Genomic DNA, 23,162 nt, shown 5'->3' on the forward strand with positions numbered 1-23,162 from the left:
TCTAGGTGTCCTACAGGAAACTAGTGGTCCCTGATGGCTACCATAAAGCCAATTTTCCTTTAGAAAGTAAACCCACCAGGTTTTAATCCTTATGGTTCTAATGGTCTTTGTTCAGCAGGGTTGTGATGGACATATCTTGACCCTTGGTTCCTATCACCACTATTGTAGCTCTGTAATGCATCAAATCACTCTGAATAAGTTTGTTGACATCTCAGCGATTGAATTCTGAGGATCTGAATCTAATGGCTCCCTACAGCCTACATACTGCACTGCAAATACAATGAAATAATAGTTGCAGTACCCCGAACCGCTTGCTCATTACGTTGAAGTATGTGGTCACTGGTTGGCCAGTACTTTTATAAAAACAAATTGCGGATGTTCCTGGTAGTAGTTAATAGATAAAAAGTTAATAGTCTCGACTGACCTCTAGTGGTCGGGTTGAAGAAGTGCATGATCTAGCCTGTTATAGACCCTGCTGTGTGGACCAGCGTTATTTTTTTCCCCTCATCTTCATTCAGACACATTTTCACTGTTTCTGGTGTAGTTTTGGGTAGTAGGATTCCATTCCGTGTGCTGGGATTGGCTGATTGCTTCTCAGAATAAACTAGTAGCCAATCTTGGAGCAAGAGGCGGAGTTTGTCTGAACATGGATGAATCAGAGGACAATTATATATAAGGAATTAGCAGAGAACATTATACTCCAAGGTATAAATATGTATCATTTTGCTTATTACTGGCTCACAATGCTACAATAGTTTATTTATTTGCTTACTCACTTAACTGACTTGCTACCCTTACTACCCAGCCTGGCCATGCTGGTTTGTGACCATCTATGCTGGTTTATGATGTTTTCTTTAGCAGGGTAAACTATTATAGATGTAGTGATGTAATTATGTAAGACTTTAGTGGCATTGAAAATCCATTCACCTTCATAGCGCTCATCCACCTCAACAGTGTGTGGCACATCTCATGTGGCCATTGACCTCAGCTGCCCTTACAAATCCCTCAGAAGACAGCTCAGCACAGCCAACCTGCCATTTCCATTTTGATCAGCATGCTGATTTCTGATGTGCCACCAGCAGAGAGAACAGTGTTTTTCTCTGGTGGGACAATGGTGTTAGTTTCAAAGGGAGGAAAGGGGATGAAAAGTGTTGTGTGATTATATTCAAATCAAGGCACTGCATACAAAGGCTTCAAAAAGACCCATCCCCCAGACACACCAACACACACACACACAGAGCCTCAGGGTTCATCCGAATAGAGCTACTCTTTGATGAGATGGTGAGGAGCCCCCTACTACCTCTATCAAACACGCCCCCCCATCCACTCACTCACACACACACTCCTTCCCACTAGCTCCCCAGTGCCCTATTGTCTCACAGACCTCTATACCTTTGCATAAGAGAGAGAGAGGAAATGGACAGAAGAGAGGACATAAAAGAGGGACAGTAGACAGCAGAGAGACAGTGAAAATATCTCAGAGAGAGAGAGAAAGAGAGATATAGAGAGAATGGAGGATGAAAGGTCCCTTAAAAGAAACATCTCTTTCCCTCACACTGGGGAGATTAATGCAGTTTTTACTTTAGTCGCCAATAGAGGGCGCTAATGTCTAAGGTACGTCAATCCACAGACAGAAGAAACAAAACAGTATTGGATTTCTGGGAAAAATCAATCTGTTTTGAATGTCCTTTTACCTTTTTATGAACTTCCAAATTTTTTAATAATAGCTAATTTGATCAACACATATGAATCATATCTTCTATATTAGCTCCTTAAAAGTAGCCCACTTTGCGTTGATGCATCTGTGCACACTAGCACACCTTCACACTAATACGCTTTCATCAGGAGCTCCTGTAATGCTTTTCCAACGCATTTGAAAAATTTACTACTCAAGCTTATTACTTGATGGCTGCTGAAAACGGCCTGATGGTGAATATTTTAAAAATAAAATACAGTACCGTACAGAAAAATATTTTAATTCTATTTTATTGACAGTAATGGTGTTTTTGCCAGTAAAACACTACATAACATTAAAATAAATATAAATAAATGTAGTTACATAATTTGTTTTTGTTTTTCAAGACAGTTACTGATATCTTGATTTGTTAACTTCCAGTGGCAACACTCCAGATTAATTTAAAGGGGAATTTCACATATATTTCAAAATCTCTAAATATTTTAGTCATTGAGATGTAAACAGAGTCGTTCAGAGATTGTTGAGCAACATACGACTTGCATTTCTGTACAGAGGTGGTGATAGGAACCAGGGATTGCAATGTGAACAGTGCAAATATAGCCAATTTATTTATTTTTCAAGTTGAAAATAGTAAGAGCATGGTAAATCTGGAAAAACGTTTGCTTTTTTGCCTTATAATGCCCTGCATGTACCTTACCATCATGAATGGATTAAAAAAAATACATTTTAGGCAAAAATCTTTTCTTAAAACCATGTATTGTAAAACGCTGTATAAATAAAATAATGTATTCCTTATCATTTCGTGTAATAATTTTCTCTGAGGGAGCTTTTAGAGGCATTAAACACCATCAAACCACTCTGAATGACTTTGTTTACATCTAAAGTCAATTCCTATAAACCATCAGATTTTAATCATAATGTTCTGATGGTCTTAGTTCAGCAGGGTTGTGATTTACATATCCTGACTCAGTTCCTATCAAGCAACTCAAGCAGAGCTGATTCAGATCAGCAGTTAACTACCAGGTTTGGTTAGTGTACAATGACCTAAAACTGTAAACGTATCAGTATTAGTTCATGGTTAATATTAATTCATTCATAAACTTACAAGGTTGTTCTGTAAACTCTGATGGGGTCAGTTTATCACAGGATGGGATTTTATGCTGGAGGTGTGTGTGTTTGCGACAATGTACAACCACGTCTTTCCTTCTGCTCTCCTGCACATTTCCTACACATTTACACATTTCCTGTTCTTCTGTCACATTCATGCTGAAACTCTGAGTTTCATGAGAGAGAGAGAGAGAGAGAGAGAGAGAGAGAGAGAGAGAGGGGAGAAGGAAGGAGAGAGTGTGAGGGTAAGAGAGAGAAGAGAAAAATGAGAGAGAGGGAGAGTGAAAGAAAAGAGAGAGAGGAGAAAGAGGGAGAGTGAGAGAGAGCAGAGAGGGAGTGGGAGAAAGAGAGAGGAGAGAGTGAGAGAGTCAAAGAAGAGAGACGAGGGAGAAATAAGAGAGAAGAGAGGGAGGGAGGGAGAGAGAAAGAAACAAAAGAGAAAAGAGGGGGAGAGAGAGGAGAGGGAAGAAGAGACCGTGAGGGTAAGAGAGCGAAGAAAAAAATAAGAGGGAGGGAGAGAAAGAGAGGGTGAGAGAGAGAGAAGAGGGAGGAAGAGGGTCAGAGGAGAAAGAGAGGAGAGAGAAAAGAGAGAGAGGAATGAAAGAGAGAGAGAGAAATAAGTAAGGAGAGGGAGGGAGGGAGAGAAAGAGGGGAGGAGAGACAGAGAAAGAGGGTGAGAGAAGAGAGACACGTTAAGCAAATAGAAAAGACGAGAGCGAAAAAGAGGGAGAGGGAAAAGAGACCGTGCAAGAAAGGAAGGAAAGAGAGGAGAGAGGTTGAGAGAGAAGGGAGAGAGGGTGAAGGAATGACAGAGAGTGAGAGAAAGAGAGGGTGGAGAGAGAAAGAAAAAGAGAGATAGAGGAACAGAGGGGGAGAAGCAGTGGAAGGGAGGGGGCAAGAGTGAGAGAGGGAAGAAAGAATAAGAGAGAAAGAGAGGGAGAGAATGAAGGTAAGACAGACAGACAGAGAAAGAGAGATGGAGGAAAAGACAGAGTGCAGTAACACTGTGGAGTCACTTCCATCCCACAAGAGCACTTCCACTCTGGTGAGGGAAGTGATTAGTTGTGAGTTTTAGCTGAACTTTGTAATATTCCAGTTCTGTCATCTCTGTGCCAGGCCATTACCTCAGCCTGTTTGCCCTTTCCCTCTGACACTCTGCTACAAGTAATACCAGGCTGGTAGACTCATAGACGTTAACACACAGTCTAGCTAATATCTTACCGTGTCTTTTTGAAGAGTAGTTCACATCCTCAGCACACTTTAACCTACTCACTGATGACTCTCAGCTGCAGATTTCTATCCAAGCCATGGACTTCACTTACAGAGGAAAAGTGGACTGTATAATCTTCCATTTATTGGATCATAGATGAGTCATTCCACAAGATCAATGCCAAACAGACATGCTATATAGATTTTTTTCATGTCAGTAATTTTTTGTCCTCCATAGTTTTCATTAAATATTGCACCAAAAAAACTTTTGAAAGCAAAACTTGTAAAGTGTAATTCCTCTGATTTTTTAAAAACATTTCTGCATAACTAAATCATTTAGATTTAGCTTAACACCTTACATGTAACAAAATCGTTCAGTGAGGTTTGATGTGAAATGCTTCGTTCTAGAGAAACTTACCATGTCAGAATTGCTCACAGTGGACAGAATTGTTCACAGAATTGTTTAGATGTAGGAACCAGAGTAGGAATGAAGGAACACTGCCTGACGTCTGAGACATTGTATTACCATAGATTTGCGTTTAGGTATTGGCCTAAAATATATTTTTAAAACTACTTTCAGGGTGAAGAGATGCATGCAGGGTGTTGTGAGGCAAAATAGCCCCCAAAGAAAACATATTTTTTCAGATTTACTGCCATCTTACCACAGTTAACATTACATATCAAAACTCAGAAGACACCTGTAGGTTGATTGGTAGTGGATAGCAAAAAAATGGGCTGTATTTGTGTTATAGTCATTGTGACATTTGGTTCCTATCGCCACCACTGTAAAGAAATTTGAGCTTAATTCCCTTTTAAGATGGAAACAGATATACATTTCAGCTTGGCAAAAGGTTTCTTTTTTTTTACACTATTATATAATATTATTTGAGATAGAACTTCAATGACTATCTATACAGACATGTAAAAATATCCATATATTCCTATATTTCACTATTTCACTTTATAATACTATTTTCACTAGCAATAAAAATGCTTCATACACCATGCTAATGATGTATTATTTAATATATTTAAGATTGAAAAACACATATTAACAGATTTTTGTCTCTTATACACTGTATCAAATGCTGTGGACTCAAATGGCACTCTATTCATTGAGTGACCCAGATGTCTCATTGTTGTTGCTCAGATGTTCCTCTGTTTTACAGAAAGCAAAGGCATGGACAGTTCAGCTTCACTTTATTTGAATAGAACCCTCTAGGCCTCTGAGGATGTGTCATGGTTTTGTAGCCAGCGACATGCCCAAATAGTTCTGGAAAATTTAAGAAGATATGTTACTCAATAACAAGGTTAAAGTTAACCTCTTAAAATACCAGGCTTATTATATCCTAATGCTTATTATTCAGTAACTACAGAGACTTCAGTTCAAATTGGTTGAGCTATTCTTAGGTTATAAAAGTGTGTTATAAAACTTTTGGCCTGCCAGCAGGCCCTGGCCATTTAAGGGGTTAATGAGAAGGTAAGCATCAATAAACTACAGTCAACAATTTTTATTGGTGATATGAATCCAATTATTGCTCAAACTTCTTTGATTCAACTCAGCAGTAAACGTAAGCTCAAAGGCTTTACTGTACAACACTGCTGCTTTCAGTTTTTAGCTGTATTATAACAGGCATGCTGTTTTCCCCTTACCCCAATTGTAGTGGACAGCCAAGACATATTTGGTGTCCAGGTTTGCATATTTTTGCACTGGAGCTTCAAGGCAAACATAGCTAACAATGGAACTGAGTAAGGGGAAACTTGTGTAAATACAACTTTTCACCGAACTATTCCTTTAACTATGCCGTGTAGAATGAGAATCTGATATAAATAAAAAAACTCAAAAGTCTACTTTAATATAATGTACATTGAGTGTGTCCATATGTTACCTCACACATGGTTACCCCAAGTAATATGGGACATGAAAAATAGTTAAACAGTTACGGAAAATACAGTAGGATGACAAGCAGTAAAGGGTAAACACTGTGACGAAATGAGGCCTCATATTTTGTGTCCCATCCCTTGGAATGAATGCCACAATTTCCAGCTGTTTGTGCAGGTTATACAAATACAATGTATGATGTGCAATTTATGAAAGAAAGTACTGCAACAGTAAAATCAAACAGATTTTATGTTTAAAGTACTAATTTGGCCAAAAATCACATTTACACAAGTTTCCTCTTACAACAAATGTAACCATTCATCCAAGAAAAGTTTGGTGTCTAAAGTTTGTTTCTTTAGTTTTGCACTGCAGCTACAAGGCTAATGTAGCTAACAAGTAAGGCCTAAAGGAAGTGTCTAGCAAATTACATGTCTAATTCATCACACATTTGCCTCAAACTCTGTTGGGCTGTCAAATCATCTCACATAGACTTGCTTATGTGGCTTCTGACACTGTATGGCATGCTATTAAAGGGATAAAAAGGACAAAAGTATACTACTGGCTATTGCCAGCCATTTTGGAGCCCATGTCTGTTTTTATAAGTAACAGTACAACTCAACATGGTTTGAATCAAGTGTGTGATAATTTTGCATGCAGCTAGCACAATGTTATATAGTAGCTAGAAGCTTCTATTACTTGTTACCCTCATCAATCGAGTGCAAAATTAGAGAAGCAAACTTCAGACACTAGACATGTCTTGGCTACTCAGTTACATTTGGGGACATTTGTAAATTATTTTGGCTAGATATTTGCTGTAAATCATTGGAATAATTAGGCAAGACATTTAACATTTATCTAACTAGGGTTGACACTCAATTAGTGAATCAGGGTAGCTAGGCTTGCGAAGATGTGATAGGTGTCATTTTAGCTATAGAACCTAATCTTCTCAGCTATTGCGTTCTACTCCAACCTAATGCCGAAACGTCACCAACCACATTTCACAAACAGTTGTCCCTGCATCGAGGGTAATCAAACCCTCAAACCCCAAATGGTTTGATTGGATAAAATAAAGCAGCATAAATGCTAACAAGTTGAATTCTGGGACATTTTGTACACAGGAATGGATAGTCCTGGACAGTCACTCAAAATGATGACCAATCACAATCGTGGGCAAGTCGTAACCCTATTAGCATCTCAACCAGATATTATTTATGTACAGTTGAGGTTGAGGACAGAAGGTCAAGTGATCAAGTGTGCGGTACACTGACTTGTACAGCAGTGTTTGTGGAGGCTGTAGTACTATAGGGATAGACTCTGAAGGACATTGAGGTATTTGAGAGGCTGCTGTTATGTTTGCTGTACAGTGCTGGCCTCCAACACTGCGTACAAACGCACAGGCACATGAACCTGGGCCTTCAGCCAAAACCACAACTCTGCACTTGGGTAGCCAAAATGGAGTCCTAAGCTACTGATGAGAGAAAACACGTGGAGTTAATTTTAAATGGCAACATTTTCAAATAAAATACTAAAATCCACAAGCAAAATTTTAAGCATCAAAATGTCCAAAATATGTTGCAGATACAAATGATAAGAGTTGGATGAAATATAATTTTTTCAAAAAGATTACTACTATTTTTTCTATTTGCTGATTTTGCTGATACATTTTTGCTTCTAAATTTTTCTTTTGCTTCTGACTTAATTGGCACTTTTTAATGGGGGGTGAGGCTTAGAACAGGGCATTCACCTGCACTCTCTTTTGGTCAACTGATTTGGAGTGACAGGTCTTCTCACACCTCACCACTCAGCGTGGTGGAACATGTTGTAGTGAGTTCTGCCAGATATATTATAAAGGAGTTACAAAGTTATAAAGGACTTTGCTGCTGCCTTGGATGCAGCATTGTACTGGCATGCCCTTACATGTCTGATATTAGCCTAGCATGTCCGACACAGGAACCCGAGTGGATGCTACATTAACAAATACGATGAACAGTGCACATTATGTTGGACATGCCAGAGCAATCCCCTCTGGCAATACTATTGTCAGTACTTAGTGTTCTGACATGTAAAGGGCAGCCCATGGAGCGGGTGTGGAGATGTTTAGAAGACTTATCACTCCAAATCAGTTGGCCAATAGAGAATGCAGGTGAATGCCCACTTCAAAGACATGCTCCCTGTGAAAATGTGCCAAAGGTCAGAAGCAAAAGAAATATTTTAGAAGGGAGCAGAAGCAAAAAATACATCAGTAAATAGAAAAAAAGAAAGCAAAGACTGCCAAAATGAGTAAAAAGTTTATATCAGAATGAGTGGAAATGAGCAGTAATTAATTTAAAAATTAAGCTTATTTAACTCTGTTTGTATTTGCAAATTATTATGGACATATTGGTTCTTAACATTTTGCTTGTGGATTTTATTATTTTATTTGAAAGTTTTGGCACAAAATAAACTCCAGAGAAATTATGTTGATCCAGTATGTTTTTAATTTATTTTTTTTTTTTTTTGCCTGCCCAGGCTGTACCATCAAGTCTCTCCAGGCTGAAACAACGATTCACCTATGTAATTTTTAATCATTATTTTTCCAATGATGTAGAAAAGTACTATGATCTATACACATCATTAACATGCTGCAGATTTTACCTGTAGCTACATAATGGAATAACAGGTCTTGGCGACTGATATTGCTTAAAGTTAACTGGAAATCATTATGCCTTTTCTGTATTTCTGAGTGAAACACAGTATTAGGAAGGTCCCTGAGCTAGCTGAGTGTTTTGGCTCAATGATACGTAGGGGCAGTGTGAGGGGAAGATGAAAAACAATATTATTGATTTCCCTGCCTGTCATGCTTAATATGTAACAAAGTATAAAAAGGTCAATTCTGATTCGAGTTGACTTTAAGCTAACTCACTCTACCTTTACTATCTGCTAATTTGTGGTACAAAAAATGATAGGATTTGCAGCAACATGCATAAACATGTTAGAAAGTACCATTTTTATGAAAGTTTTATGGTCTAAATATAGAAATTTCTTGTGTTGTTCTTCTGTGGCTTTTGGTCCTAGATTAAGTCGTCCATTTATGCTATCACACTGTACATCTTCAAAGGATTAGGCGCTACAGCACTGTAGAGCTTTAGTGCCTCATTGTTTCATAATTGGCTTCATTGTTGGCCTGTTTTTAATGCTCTGTAAAGCAGCCTTCAGCTTTGGAAAGGTGCTATAACAATAAAAAAATATGATTATTATTATTATTATTATTATTATTACTTAAATAATAATGACTTTCATGCTGACAGTGAAGTATTGTAAATAATGAACACACATAATTTACTACCCACAAAGTCAAAGATATTATAACAAGTTTATTTATCAAAATTAAAGTCTATAAATACATATATAAAATATTACTGTTGGCCCTTATGTATTCACCTCAAAAACAAAGGTGATTTTAAAAGACGACACTCCACCTCAAGTGAAGTCTGTACAAACACAAAATGAAGCAAACAAATATGAATATGTACAAGACATATTTACAATTTTGACTTTCAATTTCTTATATGAAGATATCCAAGCCTACTTTTGCATTTAAACATGTGTAAATAAGTTACATTGTTTTCATACAACAGAATTTTATATTGTCTCTATAGCATATAGATTACACATCATTTACCACAATGTTTAGCCTTGTTGCTCGTGGAATTTGAGTTGAGTTAAAGGTCTAACGTAATTCGTAAATTGATCTAACGCATTGTAGGTGTTAATTCAAGATTGGGACTTTTCCTATATACAGTTTTCCTCCATACGTGCAATGACATAACATAGATAATAAATTGATATCAGCTGAGAAGAATGATTAAAATAAGATTACTAGTGCATGGAGGCGCGTGAGATAATCTACAGTCAAAAAATTATTTGCCCATAAATGAAAAAGTGCAATTATTTTTAGCAGTGTGAAACTAAAATTACAGCTAACTATAATGATAACTTGCCCTATTTTGCTCACGCCTGCACTGACACTTGTATACCCCTGATCGGATGCTGCAGAGTGAAAACGTCATCGATGTGAAAGTTCTTCAGGGTATGAGTAGAGGACAACTTAATTAGCAGTTTATAGTGAGCAGAAATGCACCTGCAGTTCCCTTAATTGAATTAGTCATTTGAAAACACCTAATTATAGTGATGTATGTGGCCTAAAGAACATGGGGTTGCCTGCATCTTTAGCCTTTTAACCTGTCTTTTTGGTTGTATCAATATTGGCCAGTCGTTAATAAACAGTTATAGTTATCAGCCCAGAAATTCCACATTGGTGCAGACATACTGTTTTACTCTGTAGTACGTCCAGGAAAACTTGGCTGAAGATCAGGAAGTCAGGGTGAGAATGTGTGAATGTCATTGGGCAGGTTGAGGGATTCTGGGTGCCATGCCAGTCCCCGACTGTTGCAGTTCTGGCTGCAACTGCACTGTTGGATCCACATGAAGTTGCGGGTGAAGCCATCGCCTAGTGGGCAGTGGAACCGCAGACGGACAGTGCGGGTCAGTGAGGGGACGCAACAGCGGCCATCCACACAGGAACCACAGGACCGTGGCCGGTAGTGGCGAAAGGTAGAGCACCCGGCAAACGTGATAGGAGCAGGCTTGTGTGACCTCATCGTCCGCTGACATTTCTTTCCTTTCTGAGGAGGACAAAAGGGAGTTAAAACTCACATACACTGGTCATCGGTTTTATAAGAAAACTCTACATTGCACCTATTGGCTAATATGACAATGGAATATATAGCCAGTGTATTTAGTACATCAGTACATAACCTTTTTGTATAAGTCCGCTATTTATACGTAACAATTATAGACCTATCTGTTGTCATTAGCCACTTCTACTCCATCCATCTTTGGTCAGTTTTGGACCACAGGGCCGCTGGTGGATTAGACATTATTTTGGTGGTGGACCATTTTCAGCACAGCTGCGACACTGACATGCTAGTGACATGGAAGCGTGTGTAGTGTTGGTACAAGTGCTGCTGGGATTTTTACACATTGTCAGTGTCATTGCTGGGTCAAGGGTGGCCGACCACCCAAAAATATCCAGCCAAGAGTGGCTCTGACATCAGAAACTGACCACTGATAGAGGGTAGTAGAACAGTAGCACAAACTGTACATCATTAGATGGCCAGCAATCTCCAACTGTATACCAGCAAGGTGCATCAGCAACGTAAGGCTTTCAAATAAAGTGATTCATAAAAACTATCCTGTTAGCTCCATGGCAGCTTGTTTTCACTAAGGCGCATAGCAAGTCTTACATGGAGGTGTAAACTGTGTTTTCTTACCTTCGGCGTCAGGGCTGGGATTCCACCACACTCTCGTATCTGACACAGGCGTGTCTCCCTCACGAGCCGACACTCCATATTACTATTGGTTACTCTGCTGGACACGCCTATCCCACAGGTGGCTGAGCATGGGGACCAATCAGTGGTCTGCAGGAAGCATGTGGATGGGATGAGGGCGTGGGACTGGGAGGAGGTAATCCACTCTGAAAATATAAAACAGAGATACATATAAAGTATCTAAACATGGCTTTGATCTCTTTAAAGAACCATGTGTGAAGAACCTTTTTAAAATTTGAAGAGCATACACAATGTAAAGGCTCTATTAAAATTAAAGGGTGTTCTTAGAAGAACTGTATACATAAGAACCATTTAAGAACCTTTATTTTTAATCAGTGTAATCAGTGTTCTTTTTCACAAGGTGCTCAGATATTTGGGTTGGAGCTGAACTTTGCTGGAAGATAGATCTGCAGCAGAAGATGTGGTGACCAGCACTACACAGCAGGCTTGTTTGGCTTGATTTCCCATTTATGGTTATGTAGAAATTCTAAAAATAGACAAGTGGTGTGCAAAAGAACAGATTTCTACAGTTCACATTCCTTACAAAAAAGCTGCCAAAATGGAGCAATGAAATCTTTTATTTATGGAGATCTACTTTGGCCAAAAATTTAGGTGCCATGATAACAGTTCAAAGGTTCGTAATCACTTGTTAATTGATGATTTTGTTTATGTTATACTATCTATTACAAAATAGATATCAAGAGGTATTTCAAGCATTTTGGGAACAAACAGAAGTTGTAAAGTGATAAATAACATACCATGATTGTCATTTTTATGCAATATTTACCATTTTTGAATGTTATTTGATCACTTTTGAAATACCAAACATTCCATATATTAATCTTATTATCAATTCAATTTTGATGTTATAAAGCTATCAGTCATTTTTACCGACAAATTATTTGAAAGCTGTGAAGCTGCACAGGAGAAGCACATTAGCATGTGAATATTTATCTGGAATCAAACTGGTTTTTATGTTAATGAAAATATTTATTGAACTTTTGAACAGTAGCATACCTTGATAGGGTGCTCCTGCACTACTGTCCCAAGGTGTTGGGGCAACCACCAGCAGCTCATTGCCCGTGAGGTCAGTGTGCTCGGGAGGTGTATGGTCATCCGTCTGGTCATCTTCATCAATGCGGTTGTCATCGTCACAAACCCACTCCTGACAGCAGCGGCCAGGCAGTGTGGTCAGTCGGGGCCGGGAACAGTGCCAGTCGGGCAGTGGGATATGGTGTGGGCAGAGAGGGATGCAGCCCACCACTCCATCCATGCAATTGCAGCGGTGCTCACAGCTGGGCTGGAAGTCTTCACCGTGCTGGTAGACTCGGCCATCCAGCTCACAGGGCCGACCTTGTGCCTCTGCTACAAAGTAAATTGAATCAGTGGGTAAGCCAAAGTCTAATTTATACAGTTTTCCCCTTGTTTCAAGTGTGGTTGATTAACCAAGAAATGTTTGACTTCACAAACATGTATGCTGTTGTCCTTAGAATGTTCAGAAAAAGAACATACAAGTAAAATGAACACCAGCGAATGGGAAGAGAGAGAGTCTTTCAACAATCAAACATGAGTATGGCACACCAACCAAACATTTGTGTTTGTCCCGTTCATCTTTGTCCCGTCATTGTGCTCTGGCCTTTTGATTTGTACTGGCACTATGAGGCTAACGTAGCTAACAAGCAATGTAAGAATATCTCTCACCAATTAACATAGTGCAAACATCATGCCTACATTATCACAGACTTTCCTTAAGCCACATCAAGTTGTTTAGTTACCTCAAATAGACTTGTTTATATGGTTTATATAGATAGATATACTGTTATCTTTAAAGTTGGAAATGTACAGACAATATTCAAATACAGTATTTCCCACAGAAAAGATGTGCTTTTTATTGTTTTTTTCTTTTACAAAATAAAATATTTTCTTGCTAGAATCTCAAATAGAGATAAAATGTAAACTGAATCGCTTAAAATGGGACAAAATTTTGGGGGCTTGATATTTGTGAAGGCCTGTGCTATTTCTACTGCTACGTAATATAATGTTGTCAGTACAAGAAACCATATAAGCAAGTCTATTTGAGATGAAAATGATGCAAACTGGGACAAGTATGTGATGATACTGACATTCAGTTTGCAAAATGCTAATTAGTGGGCTCTGAAGCACAGCTAAAGAAGCGAAATTTGGATACTACATCAACTACATTTGGGGTAATGGGAAATTGTGCATATTTGATTTTTCACCAAGCTATTCCTTTAGTGGGTGTGATGACACTCTAGCAGCTTAGCAGATGATGCAAAGCTCCAGTAATATCACTTCCATGTTCACAGCTGTTAGATATTAGGATGCATGTGCGCTGACATGTGTTGAAAGAACAATCACCATGAGCAACACTGTGAACATTTTAAAAGTTTTCAAGATTTCCACTTTTACCCTTCCAGTCTGTTCCAAACATGCTCTTACTAAACTGATTTAGACATCAGTGACCACTTGAACCAAGGCTAAAGCTGAGCAATGCCTCCTTACCTCTACACAGGCCTCTCTGGGGATCTCCTCCAGCCCCTAGGTGGCAGCGCAGCCCCTTGATGTGGTCGCAAGGCTCTGCGAGGCTGCAGTCCTGGTTAAACTGCCTGGCGCACTGCCGGCAGCATCCGCAGGAGTCTAGCACTGAGCTGATGCCCGGCGGGCAGGATGGGGGAGAGGAGGGGCATGAGCATTTCAGAGGACACTCACCCCGGGCCTGAGAGAGAGGGATAAGAAATAATAATAAGATGAATTTATCTATAGTTCAAGTTAGTCCCTCTAAAGATGCTTTTTATTCAGTTATTAATCTTAAGGCTTATTAACTTCTAGCTACATTCTCAGGAAAAAGGTAGTAGCTTATGAAAAGGTACAAATATGTACTTTTCACCTGGGAAAAACATATTTAAGGTACACAGTTGTACCTTAAAACCATTGTTGTACCTTTGAAGGTACATTTACATTGTTTGTGCCTTGATGAACGAGACATATACTTGCACAGTACCTTTATTTGTAACAGTGTACATCATTAAAAAGGTGGGTTCTTCAAGAGTTCTGAAGTGATATATATAGAACCATAGCAACTCAAAGAACCATTTGAATGCATTAATGGTTATTTGCAGTTAAAAGGTTCTTCTCCATGAGAACCTGGTTCTTTAAATAAGCTTTTCTGGTTCTTTACAGCATCAAAAAAAGTTCTGCTAATGTTACACAAACATTGTTGGTGCTATATATATATATATATATATATATATATATATATATATATATATATATATATATATATATAAAGGAAAAAACCTACTTTACTTTTAATGTAAGTCAATGGAACCAGAATTTTTTTCAAGTCATTTTGGGCCATTTCATTTGGTGAAATTTACACACAATATAAAGGGCAACAGGCATTTTCACCCTAACCCTAATCCAAACCTTAACCCAGGCAAAAATGGAGATATGAGATTTTCTTCTGCCAGCAGTAATATATATATATTGCTAAGAATGTACTATAAATTACTTAGTAACTTCTATGTAAGGTATGTAGTGGTGGGAGTAAGGAACTGAAGCCTGGGCAGACATCCATAGAAATTAAAGGGTTAAAAAAAGATGAAGAAAAAGATGATGGTTAAAAAGATAGAACCTTTGTGAACAAGATGAAGATAACCAGTGCAGAGTTAAAAGGTGAAAATGTATTTTTCTTTTCTTTTGGCTGAAAATGGCTACAGAATGAAACCTTCTAACATCTCATCTGTATACAAGATCTAAATGGAATTTTAAATAAATGCATGCCAAACTAGCTGTGTTCAAGTCAGGAATTTCTTATGTGACCCCGTATTGCTATATAATACCGCATTTAAATATGATGATATGATGATTCAATCCATAACTGACTAATTTTATTCCAGATGAGTTCTAAGCAATAGTGCAATACATTTCTACACAGGCTTTCTCAATTTGCTTAAGTGGGATGATATAGTATGTCAAAGTATGTTCTCATTTTTTTTTTGCTCAAAACAAAATTTAGCTCAAACTATTTACATGTAGATGTAAAAAGCTTGGAACTTTATTGTCTGTATCTCACCACTCTGTAAACAGTTCCCTCCAACCACATTTGGTTTGGTTGATTAAGCTATTCTGAAATGCGCCAAAATAATTCAATCCCCTCAACCAATACAGAATCGAATCATGCTGCAATTTGAAATTTCATATTGGCGCTGTATTGTCTCCTTAAGATGTGAAATAGAATCATTGTGAGGACAGAGATTTACACCCCTTTTAAAAAAACACAGCAAAAGTTGCTCTCACCTTCACAGCAGACCAGGACAGGAACACCAGTGCGAGAAGATTTGCTTGCCTTAGAATCTTTCTCAAAGATGACATTTCAGCCAGAAAGTGAGGTGTGTGGAAAGAAAAGTGGAGCGAGCTGTCAAAGGTGCCGATGATGTGAAAGAAATGAAGTGGGGAAAAAAGAAAAAAAAGAAAATAACTCTGAAGACAAGTGAAAAAAGCCCTGTTAGCGTGCTGCTTTCACTTCCTCCTCTTCTTTTCTGTCCTAAACAGGCTGCTTGGTTTGTTTTAATGTGTGTTCCTGCAATCCGAAGCTTAGTCTGTGAGCGTGTGAAAGGCCAGTAGCAGCAGTGTGGAGCTCAGTTGCCCTTGATGAAGAGATTCCTTCAGTGGCTGCAGCTTTTATAGAGCTGCCAAAAGCACAGCCCCCTCTGATATCACACACACATACACACACACACATTCACATGCCATGGTACGAGTCACTGTGAGTGGAATATTCTTCAATACATGTGAAATAAAGGAAGCAATTGTGACTAATTAGTGCTATTTCACTGCAGAGGAATCTTGGCCTTTTCACTTCAAACTGCTTGTGCCATGTGTGTGCAGAGCAAATATTTGGATGCATAGTTTGAGCAAACACACACACTTCTTGAGTTGGATAAGCCCTATTTTCCATCTGTGGGCTTCCAAGCCCCATCACCTTCAAAACACATTCCGAAACCAGCCTGAAAACGAATGTCTGTGCTGATAAATGTGTGCCTGTGCTGTGAGGAAACAGTGAGAAAGTATGAAGGTAGCAACTTGTTTGCAGATTCTGTAAAAGGGTCTCATGTTGAGACAGTAGAAAGCTGCTTTAATCCCTTAAGTTCCAAGTTTATTTAGTTAGTAATCTTAAAGCAATGGTTTGAGCAGCAATTTACAGAATTTTGCCTTGCCCAAAATGTACTCCATTAGCCAAGACATGAGTGGTGTCTAAAGTTTGCTTCTTTAGTTTTGCACAAGCTACAAGGCTAATCCTAGCAAGTATCTCAAGCACAACAATTCGCATCCTACACACTGCCTGCCTAAATCATCACACACTTGCCTCAAACAGAGTTGTTAAATAATCTAAAATAGGTTTGCTTATGTGGTTTCTGACACTGCATGTTAAGCTATTATGTATACAACCAAAGTAGGCTTCAAGATGGCTGCTACTGCTCGTTTTAGCTAAGCAACATACTTTTGTCTATTTTTTTTTTTTAATTTTGAGCGTTGTTATCTCAAATGGACTTGCTTATGTGGTTTCTAACACTGTATGACATACCTATAGAAAATTAGGCAAAACTACAAACAAAGCTCAGGCTTCAAGATGGCTGCTACTGTTTTTAGCGATACAACATACTTTTGTCCATTTAACAGGACATCATATGCTGTAAAGGGGGTTTCAGCTTGTACACATTTTTTGAGAGAGACATGTTTTGCTCGGAGCTTAGCCCGTAGCTTTGGCATGCAAGTAGCCTATGTAAAGGCCCAGATCAGTTACAGTAACAGAGAGATTAGCATTTGCAGTTGCTGAGTTAGCCTGAACTGTTTTTCACAGAGGCGGCACGGTGGCGCAGTGGGTAGTGCTGTCGCCTCACAGCAAGAATGGCCTGGGTTCGATTCCCGGCCGGGCGACCAGGGTCCTTTCTGTGTGGAGTTTGCATGTTCTCCCCGTGTCTGCGTGGGTTTCCTCCCACAGTCCAAAGACATGCAGCCAGGCCAACTGGACATGCTAAATTGCCCCTAGGTGTGTGTGTGAGAATGTGTCTGTCTGTCTGCCCTGCGATGGACTGGCGACCTGTCCAGGGTGTATCCTGCCTTCCGCCCAATGACAGCTGGGATAGGCTCCAGCGACCCAGAAGGATAAGCGGTTTAGATGATGTATGTATGTATGTTTTTCACGGATTGAAATCATGACATAAACAAATAGCCGTTTATCTTATTTTTGCTAGCAGCACCTTTCTAGTTAACAGTAGCAGTGAAATGTTCTTTCCACCCATACATATTGAAACGATCTGCTAGCACAGCTGATTAACAGTTATGATGAGCAGCAAGAGGAAGACACGCAGCCAGGAGCAGCATTCAAAAAGACAGTGTGAAACCCAAAGAATAAAGTATGCAGTGCAGTGTGCCTCGTGATTCTGCCTTCAGAGAAAACACAGTGTGAACCCCCCTTAGAAACCACATAAGCATTCTATTTGAGCTTACTTAACAGCTCCACACAGTTTAAGACAAGTGTGTGATGATTTAGACATGCAGTTTGTACAATCTTAACAGTATCCCTGCTAGAAGAAAACATCAGCATAGACTAGAATGGCTGACCAGCAAAACCAGCTTATGTTGTGTTTTGGAAGCTGGTAGGCTGACCATGCTGGGTGACCAGAATACCACCATCTAAACACAACATATGCTGGGTGACCAGCTAAACCGGCACCAGACCACAACTATTCCAACATAAACTAGCATTCTGATCTCTGTTGTTCAGCAGGGATGCATAAGCTTGCATTAATTAGCTACTTAGCATTACTGAGTGCAAGACTCTAGACACCAGTCTTGGCTGATCAATGACATTTTGGGCAAGAGGAAAATTGTGTGAATTAGATTTTTCTAATTCACTTTAAGGCTTATTTAAAAACTAGAATATGTAAATTACACAGTTATGAGGGAGGAACGGAAGAGTTTAAGGCAGGAATGCAAGCTCTGGTAGAGTTGTGCAGTTGGTTTAAGGGGTTAACACACTCATAGACACAGAAACACATTGAGCAATCCCCTCTCTCCTACTCCTGCAGACAGGGCAGACAGTGTGTCAGACGAGGCCCACTTTCCACAATATCACTGAGACATCACACACACATGGCACATAACTGCCAGCCAGTCAGTGACGTGCAGCGCCCACTCTTGGAATGAGGAGAGAGAGGGAGAGAGACTGACGGAAGAAGACTGTGTGAGAGTGTGTGAGATTGAGAGCCAGTGAGAGAATCATTCTGACTCTCTAAAGCTTTTCATTCATGAATCCAGTAGAATGCTCAGATCTAAAAAGTCACAGTGTCTGTGAGTCGACTGTGGTGCATATTATTCACCAGCTCAGACAGACACTTCAGATAGAAACTTCATCCCAGCAATGACGTAAAAAAAACACTCCGTCATCTAAAAAGACTGAAACAAAATGTTTTAGAACAGAGGTCTAATAAATCCAGATCTTAAATCCAGTTAAATAAATACAGTCCTGTATTTTGTAATCAGTGGTAGTAAAATTAACTGTTGATGTAACTGATTGGCCCCCTAGTGTTATACAATGATTACAAAATCCAGGAGTGATACTGGATTCAAGGTCTAGTTTTTGAAGACTCTAGTTTTAGAATTTAGGCACAAACAATAAAATCACACTCCAAAACATTAAATAGTTACTTAACAAATGCATGTCATATTACTACTTAACAAAGTCAGAGAGACTGAGTCAGTTGTGTTGTTTCAGTTAAACTCAACATCACTCCCATTGGCTCTAGAATCTGGAATTATCTATTTGCATATAGTTTTGCTTGTTTTACTCACCCTCTTTGTGTTGTCTTTACCTTCCCTTGTATGTGCAGGTACTACAGTAGCAAATTAAAGGGGAATTCCACCATTTTTTCAAAATATCTGCTTAATTCAGTCACTGAGACACAAAGTCATTGAGAGTGAAACCAGGGGACACAATATCTGCACAAATATAGCTGTTTTATTTACTATCCAAAACCATCAGTGAATCTACACATCTTCTGAGTTTTATATGTAATGTTAATGATAGTAAAATAGTGAAAAATATGAAAAAATAAGTTTTCTTTGGGAACTATTTTGTCTCACAACACCTTGCCATATTTTAATTCAAAAATACACTTTAGGCAAAAACATCCATAAAACTATTTCAAAACAATGTATCAGACAGTGTATTTGTAATCATTCCATGTAATAGCTTTCCATAAGGGAGCTTTTAGAGGCATTAAAACTCTTCAGACGTCTGGTTCCCATCACCACCACTGTGAACAGCTTTGAATTTGTAACCTTCTCCAGAGCGGAGCATTATACATTAAACCATTTTAAATGACTTTGTTTACATCTTAACTATTTAATTATGCAGAAATTTAGAAAAGTCAGTGGAATTCCCTTTTTAACTAAATTATGTAGACCTGACTTAAACCTACTAACTTGTATTTCTTTTCTACATCCCAATTTTTTAGCAATTAGCACCAACAAAAAAGAAGTGCATCACACTTAAACCAGAAAAAGTGATTATTCAAAGTGTTGATGAACTCTGACATCTGAAAGAACAGTCTGAGTTACAAAGTTTGCTTAGCTTGGTAATTAGCTCAATGCTATGCTCAATGCTATTAATCTCAGTGTTACTGAGCTCTGCTAAAGCCTAAGTAGACTGATAAATCAATGATATTTATCTCAGTGTTAGCTCTTTTTAGGGATGATCATCACTAATAATCTCCTCAGTAGTTTTTCATTTAAATGATGAGCAAATTTTTCATGAAATATATTTAAAAAAATCATATGAATAAAATTACTAGACAGTAACAGCGAGCAACAGTGTGAGTTTTTCCAAAGTGCTTTACCAAGAATTGTACGAGAATTGTATTTTAAATATACTCTAAATGTATTCTGATATGTTACTTTTTATTTATTGTAATGGAATACATCACTGAATACATTTAGGACAGAGTATTCAGTATTCAGCCATCACTACTTTTTCAAAGTATTGCGCCCAACACTGATGATCACTACGGACAATAATTTTGACACCTTTTCCAACCTAGAATAGAGCAGAGAAAAAGTGCAGGGAAATTATTAACTACAGTAACTGACTGTGCGCTACAGGTGCTTTAGATAGATTAGATTGAAAAACGTTTCCGCTCATTTGTGTAATTTTGGAATTTAGCATTTAGCATCACTTATGGAAAAGACAGGAAACCCCTTCACACATGATGGAAAAAACCTGACCACAAACATCAAATATAACCTCTGAAGTATGAACCTTCCTTTACAACGTGAAGCACAGATCCTTGATGGCACATTTTGTGAAATTGTTTTTGATGAGTCGGAGTTTGAAGAGGGGTGAAAATAATGTCAGTGAATACCAGGGATGGTTTGAGCCGCTGCTAGCAGATACCAAAAATGCCTTTGGGATATTCACATAAAGGTTTACAGGATTTGAGGTTTCAGTGAAGCATCCGCAAGCACTCGTAAATCATTAAAATGGTGAAATATGAGTGCATTTGGTTATGAATTATTTTTGCAGCTGAGATCTGGCAGCTGGTATGGATGGCAGACTGCTAGAAGTCTAGAAACAGTGGAGTAGACTCAACAGGAACTCAAACAACCCCTTGTACAAATGTGTCTGTGTGTGTGTGTGTGCACATGCTTCTCTAGGTTTTTGGAGATTCCATCGTTTCCCATTCATCACCAAGCACTTTGTGAATGTTCTGCAGAAACGCTTAATGAGCATCAGACGATTCTGAATCAGAGTATTAATAACACATCTCAGCTATTTAGACTAAGCCTGTGTTTGTGTGGATGCCGTGGTGAGGCATGCATCAAGACTAGGCTGGTTGTGTGATTGTGTATAAATTAGTGAGAGAGAATTTAAGAGAGAGATAGAGTATGGGACGATTAATGAGCGAGTACTATACTCAGGCATGCAAGAATATTGTTTAAAACTATTTATCTCAGCAGTAAGTGTGTTTTTGCCAGTAAGAAAAACACTATATAAAATTACAATAGCTACAAATAATCATTAATACACTAAGAACATAACAAGGCTTTTTGTTTTTAAAAGTTTTTCTACAGTTTCAATCTTCACTGTCACTTCCTTAACAAATTTACAGCTGATTTGTACAATGACAGGCTTACCTATTGAGAATGTAAAAAACGAACCATGGATTCTACCAAAAATAATACAATCATGTAAGGCAATTTACTCCCTCCACCAAAAATGAAATAAAAAAAAAATTTGATTAAATTATAAGCACTTTTTAGTAAAAAATATTCAGAAAGATTTGTTGATAAAAAAACAAAACAAAACAGTGACGACAAACAGGGAGGGGCCCCCATGAGCCAAGGTCCCTGAAAATTCAAGTTAGATACACTGCATGTGTTAATGTAAATAACCCATTCCAATATATATATATATATATATATATATATATATATATATATATATATATATATATATATATATAGTTTAATAAATTAAATGGCTGTTAATTACCTATTACTTCCTAGAAAAAGTTGTCTCATTACTCATTACTTCTAAAAAATCGTCTCATAAAATGGGGCCCTTGGAGGAACATTTGATGGTCTACAAGCTCCTGCAGGAGCCTCTAACTACCTCACTGGGTTCCATCAAACACTATGCTTTAGCTCTAGATTCCTAGAGGAACTCTTTTCTTTTAAGTGAGTCCTCAGGCACCTTTGAAGGTTTCTAGCAGAACCTATAGCCCTAAAAGGGGTTATTTTAAGAAGATTTTTTGAGGACTCATAGTCCTCTTGGGACTCAAAGTCCTCTTGCATTCTAGCAGGTTCACCAAAAGGTTTGGTGAGTTTGGTCATCTTTATTTTTCAATATTGGTATTGTGCTAAATTTTGGTGACAAAAGTGATAGTAGGCCCCAAGCCCCTAAATAAACTGAAGTTCCTTTTTTAACCTAAATATGGTTCTTTGAAGCACCCAAAGGAAGCTGGAAGCACCCATGGAGGCTTCCTAAAGGGTACCATCAGTGTAGCAGGCTAAGGAGCCAAAAGGCGCCTTGAGTATCCTTAATTTTTACTGTGTATGTTACTGTGCACCAAATTATCTTGCTATTTTGGCAGAGAAGTTTGCTAGTTTTAAGCTTTATTTCTCAAAACAAGCAATATTAGCTGCTAGTATAGTGAGATAATGGAGTCCTGGGCTGGAGGTTAGGGAACCAGTGACTGGAAGGTTGCCGGTTTGATCCCCTGAGCTGATGGGACATGGCTGAAGTACCCCTGAGCAAGGCACCTAACTGCCAACGTAACCCCGCGAGGATGGCAGGGGGAGAACTGCTAGTGAGTGGGGGACGGACCGCAAAGCCCGAGCTCTGCTGAGGCCCCGCCTGCTCGCAAAGATGTCACCGAGGCTCCAACTGTGTCTGCTGCAGGCACAGCCTTCTCTGTGTCTCCATGGTGCGTGACCAGCCATGGATGGAGCCTCTACCGGCATTGCCTTCCCACCCTCCCGCCACGAAAGCCCCGTGAGGAGTTCGGGCCCCGCCTTCCTGCCTGCTCTTGTGTCCGTCACTGGGGGGCGGACACATGACATAGTCACTAAATAAAATTACTTAAGTAAAATTATCTAGAAATAAGTTAAATAATGTAATAATATCCTGCCAACAATCTCAACAATGAGAAATATTGGATATTGGACTAGATTTAAGATGACTTCACTTGCCATGATATCATCAGAGTAGACAGCTGTGCCACTCAGGACCCCAAAACTATGGATAAATCAATAAGGAGCAAAGTAACAAATCACAGCAAAAGCACAACAAAGATCCAGTTCTCCACAAAACACT

General features: G+C 38.7%; 1 protein-coding gene across 1 annotated transcript; it reads right to left on the reverse strand.

The window, feature by feature from the left end:
• Positions 1–9,211: 9,211 nt before the first annotated feature.
• On the reverse strand, positions 9,212–15,922 carry ccn1l1 (cellular communication network factor 1, like 1). The gene is made up of 5 exons (XM_036562979.1): positions 15,584–15,922; positions 13,787–14,000; positions 12,281–12,628; positions 11,207–11,409; positions 9,212–10,558 (listed from the first exon to the last, which is right to left on the reverse strand). The coding sequence occupies exons 1-5, from the start codon at positions 15,656–15,658 to the stop codon at positions 10,253–10,255; spliced, it is 1,146 nt and encodes a 381-aa protein (XP_036418872.1). The 5' UTR covers positions 15,659–15,922; the 3' UTR covers positions 9,212–10,252.
• Positions 15,923–23,162: the final 7,240 nt, after the last annotated feature.

The sequence above is a fragment of the Colossoma macropomum genome, unplaced genomic scaffold (assembly GCF_904425465.1).
Source record: "Colossoma macropomum unplaced genomic scaffold, Colossoma_macropomum, whole genome shotgun sequence".
In the NCBI taxonomy this organism is placed as follows: Eukaryota; Metazoa; Chordata; class Actinopteri; order Characiformes; family Serrasalmidae; genus Colossoma; species Colossoma macropomum.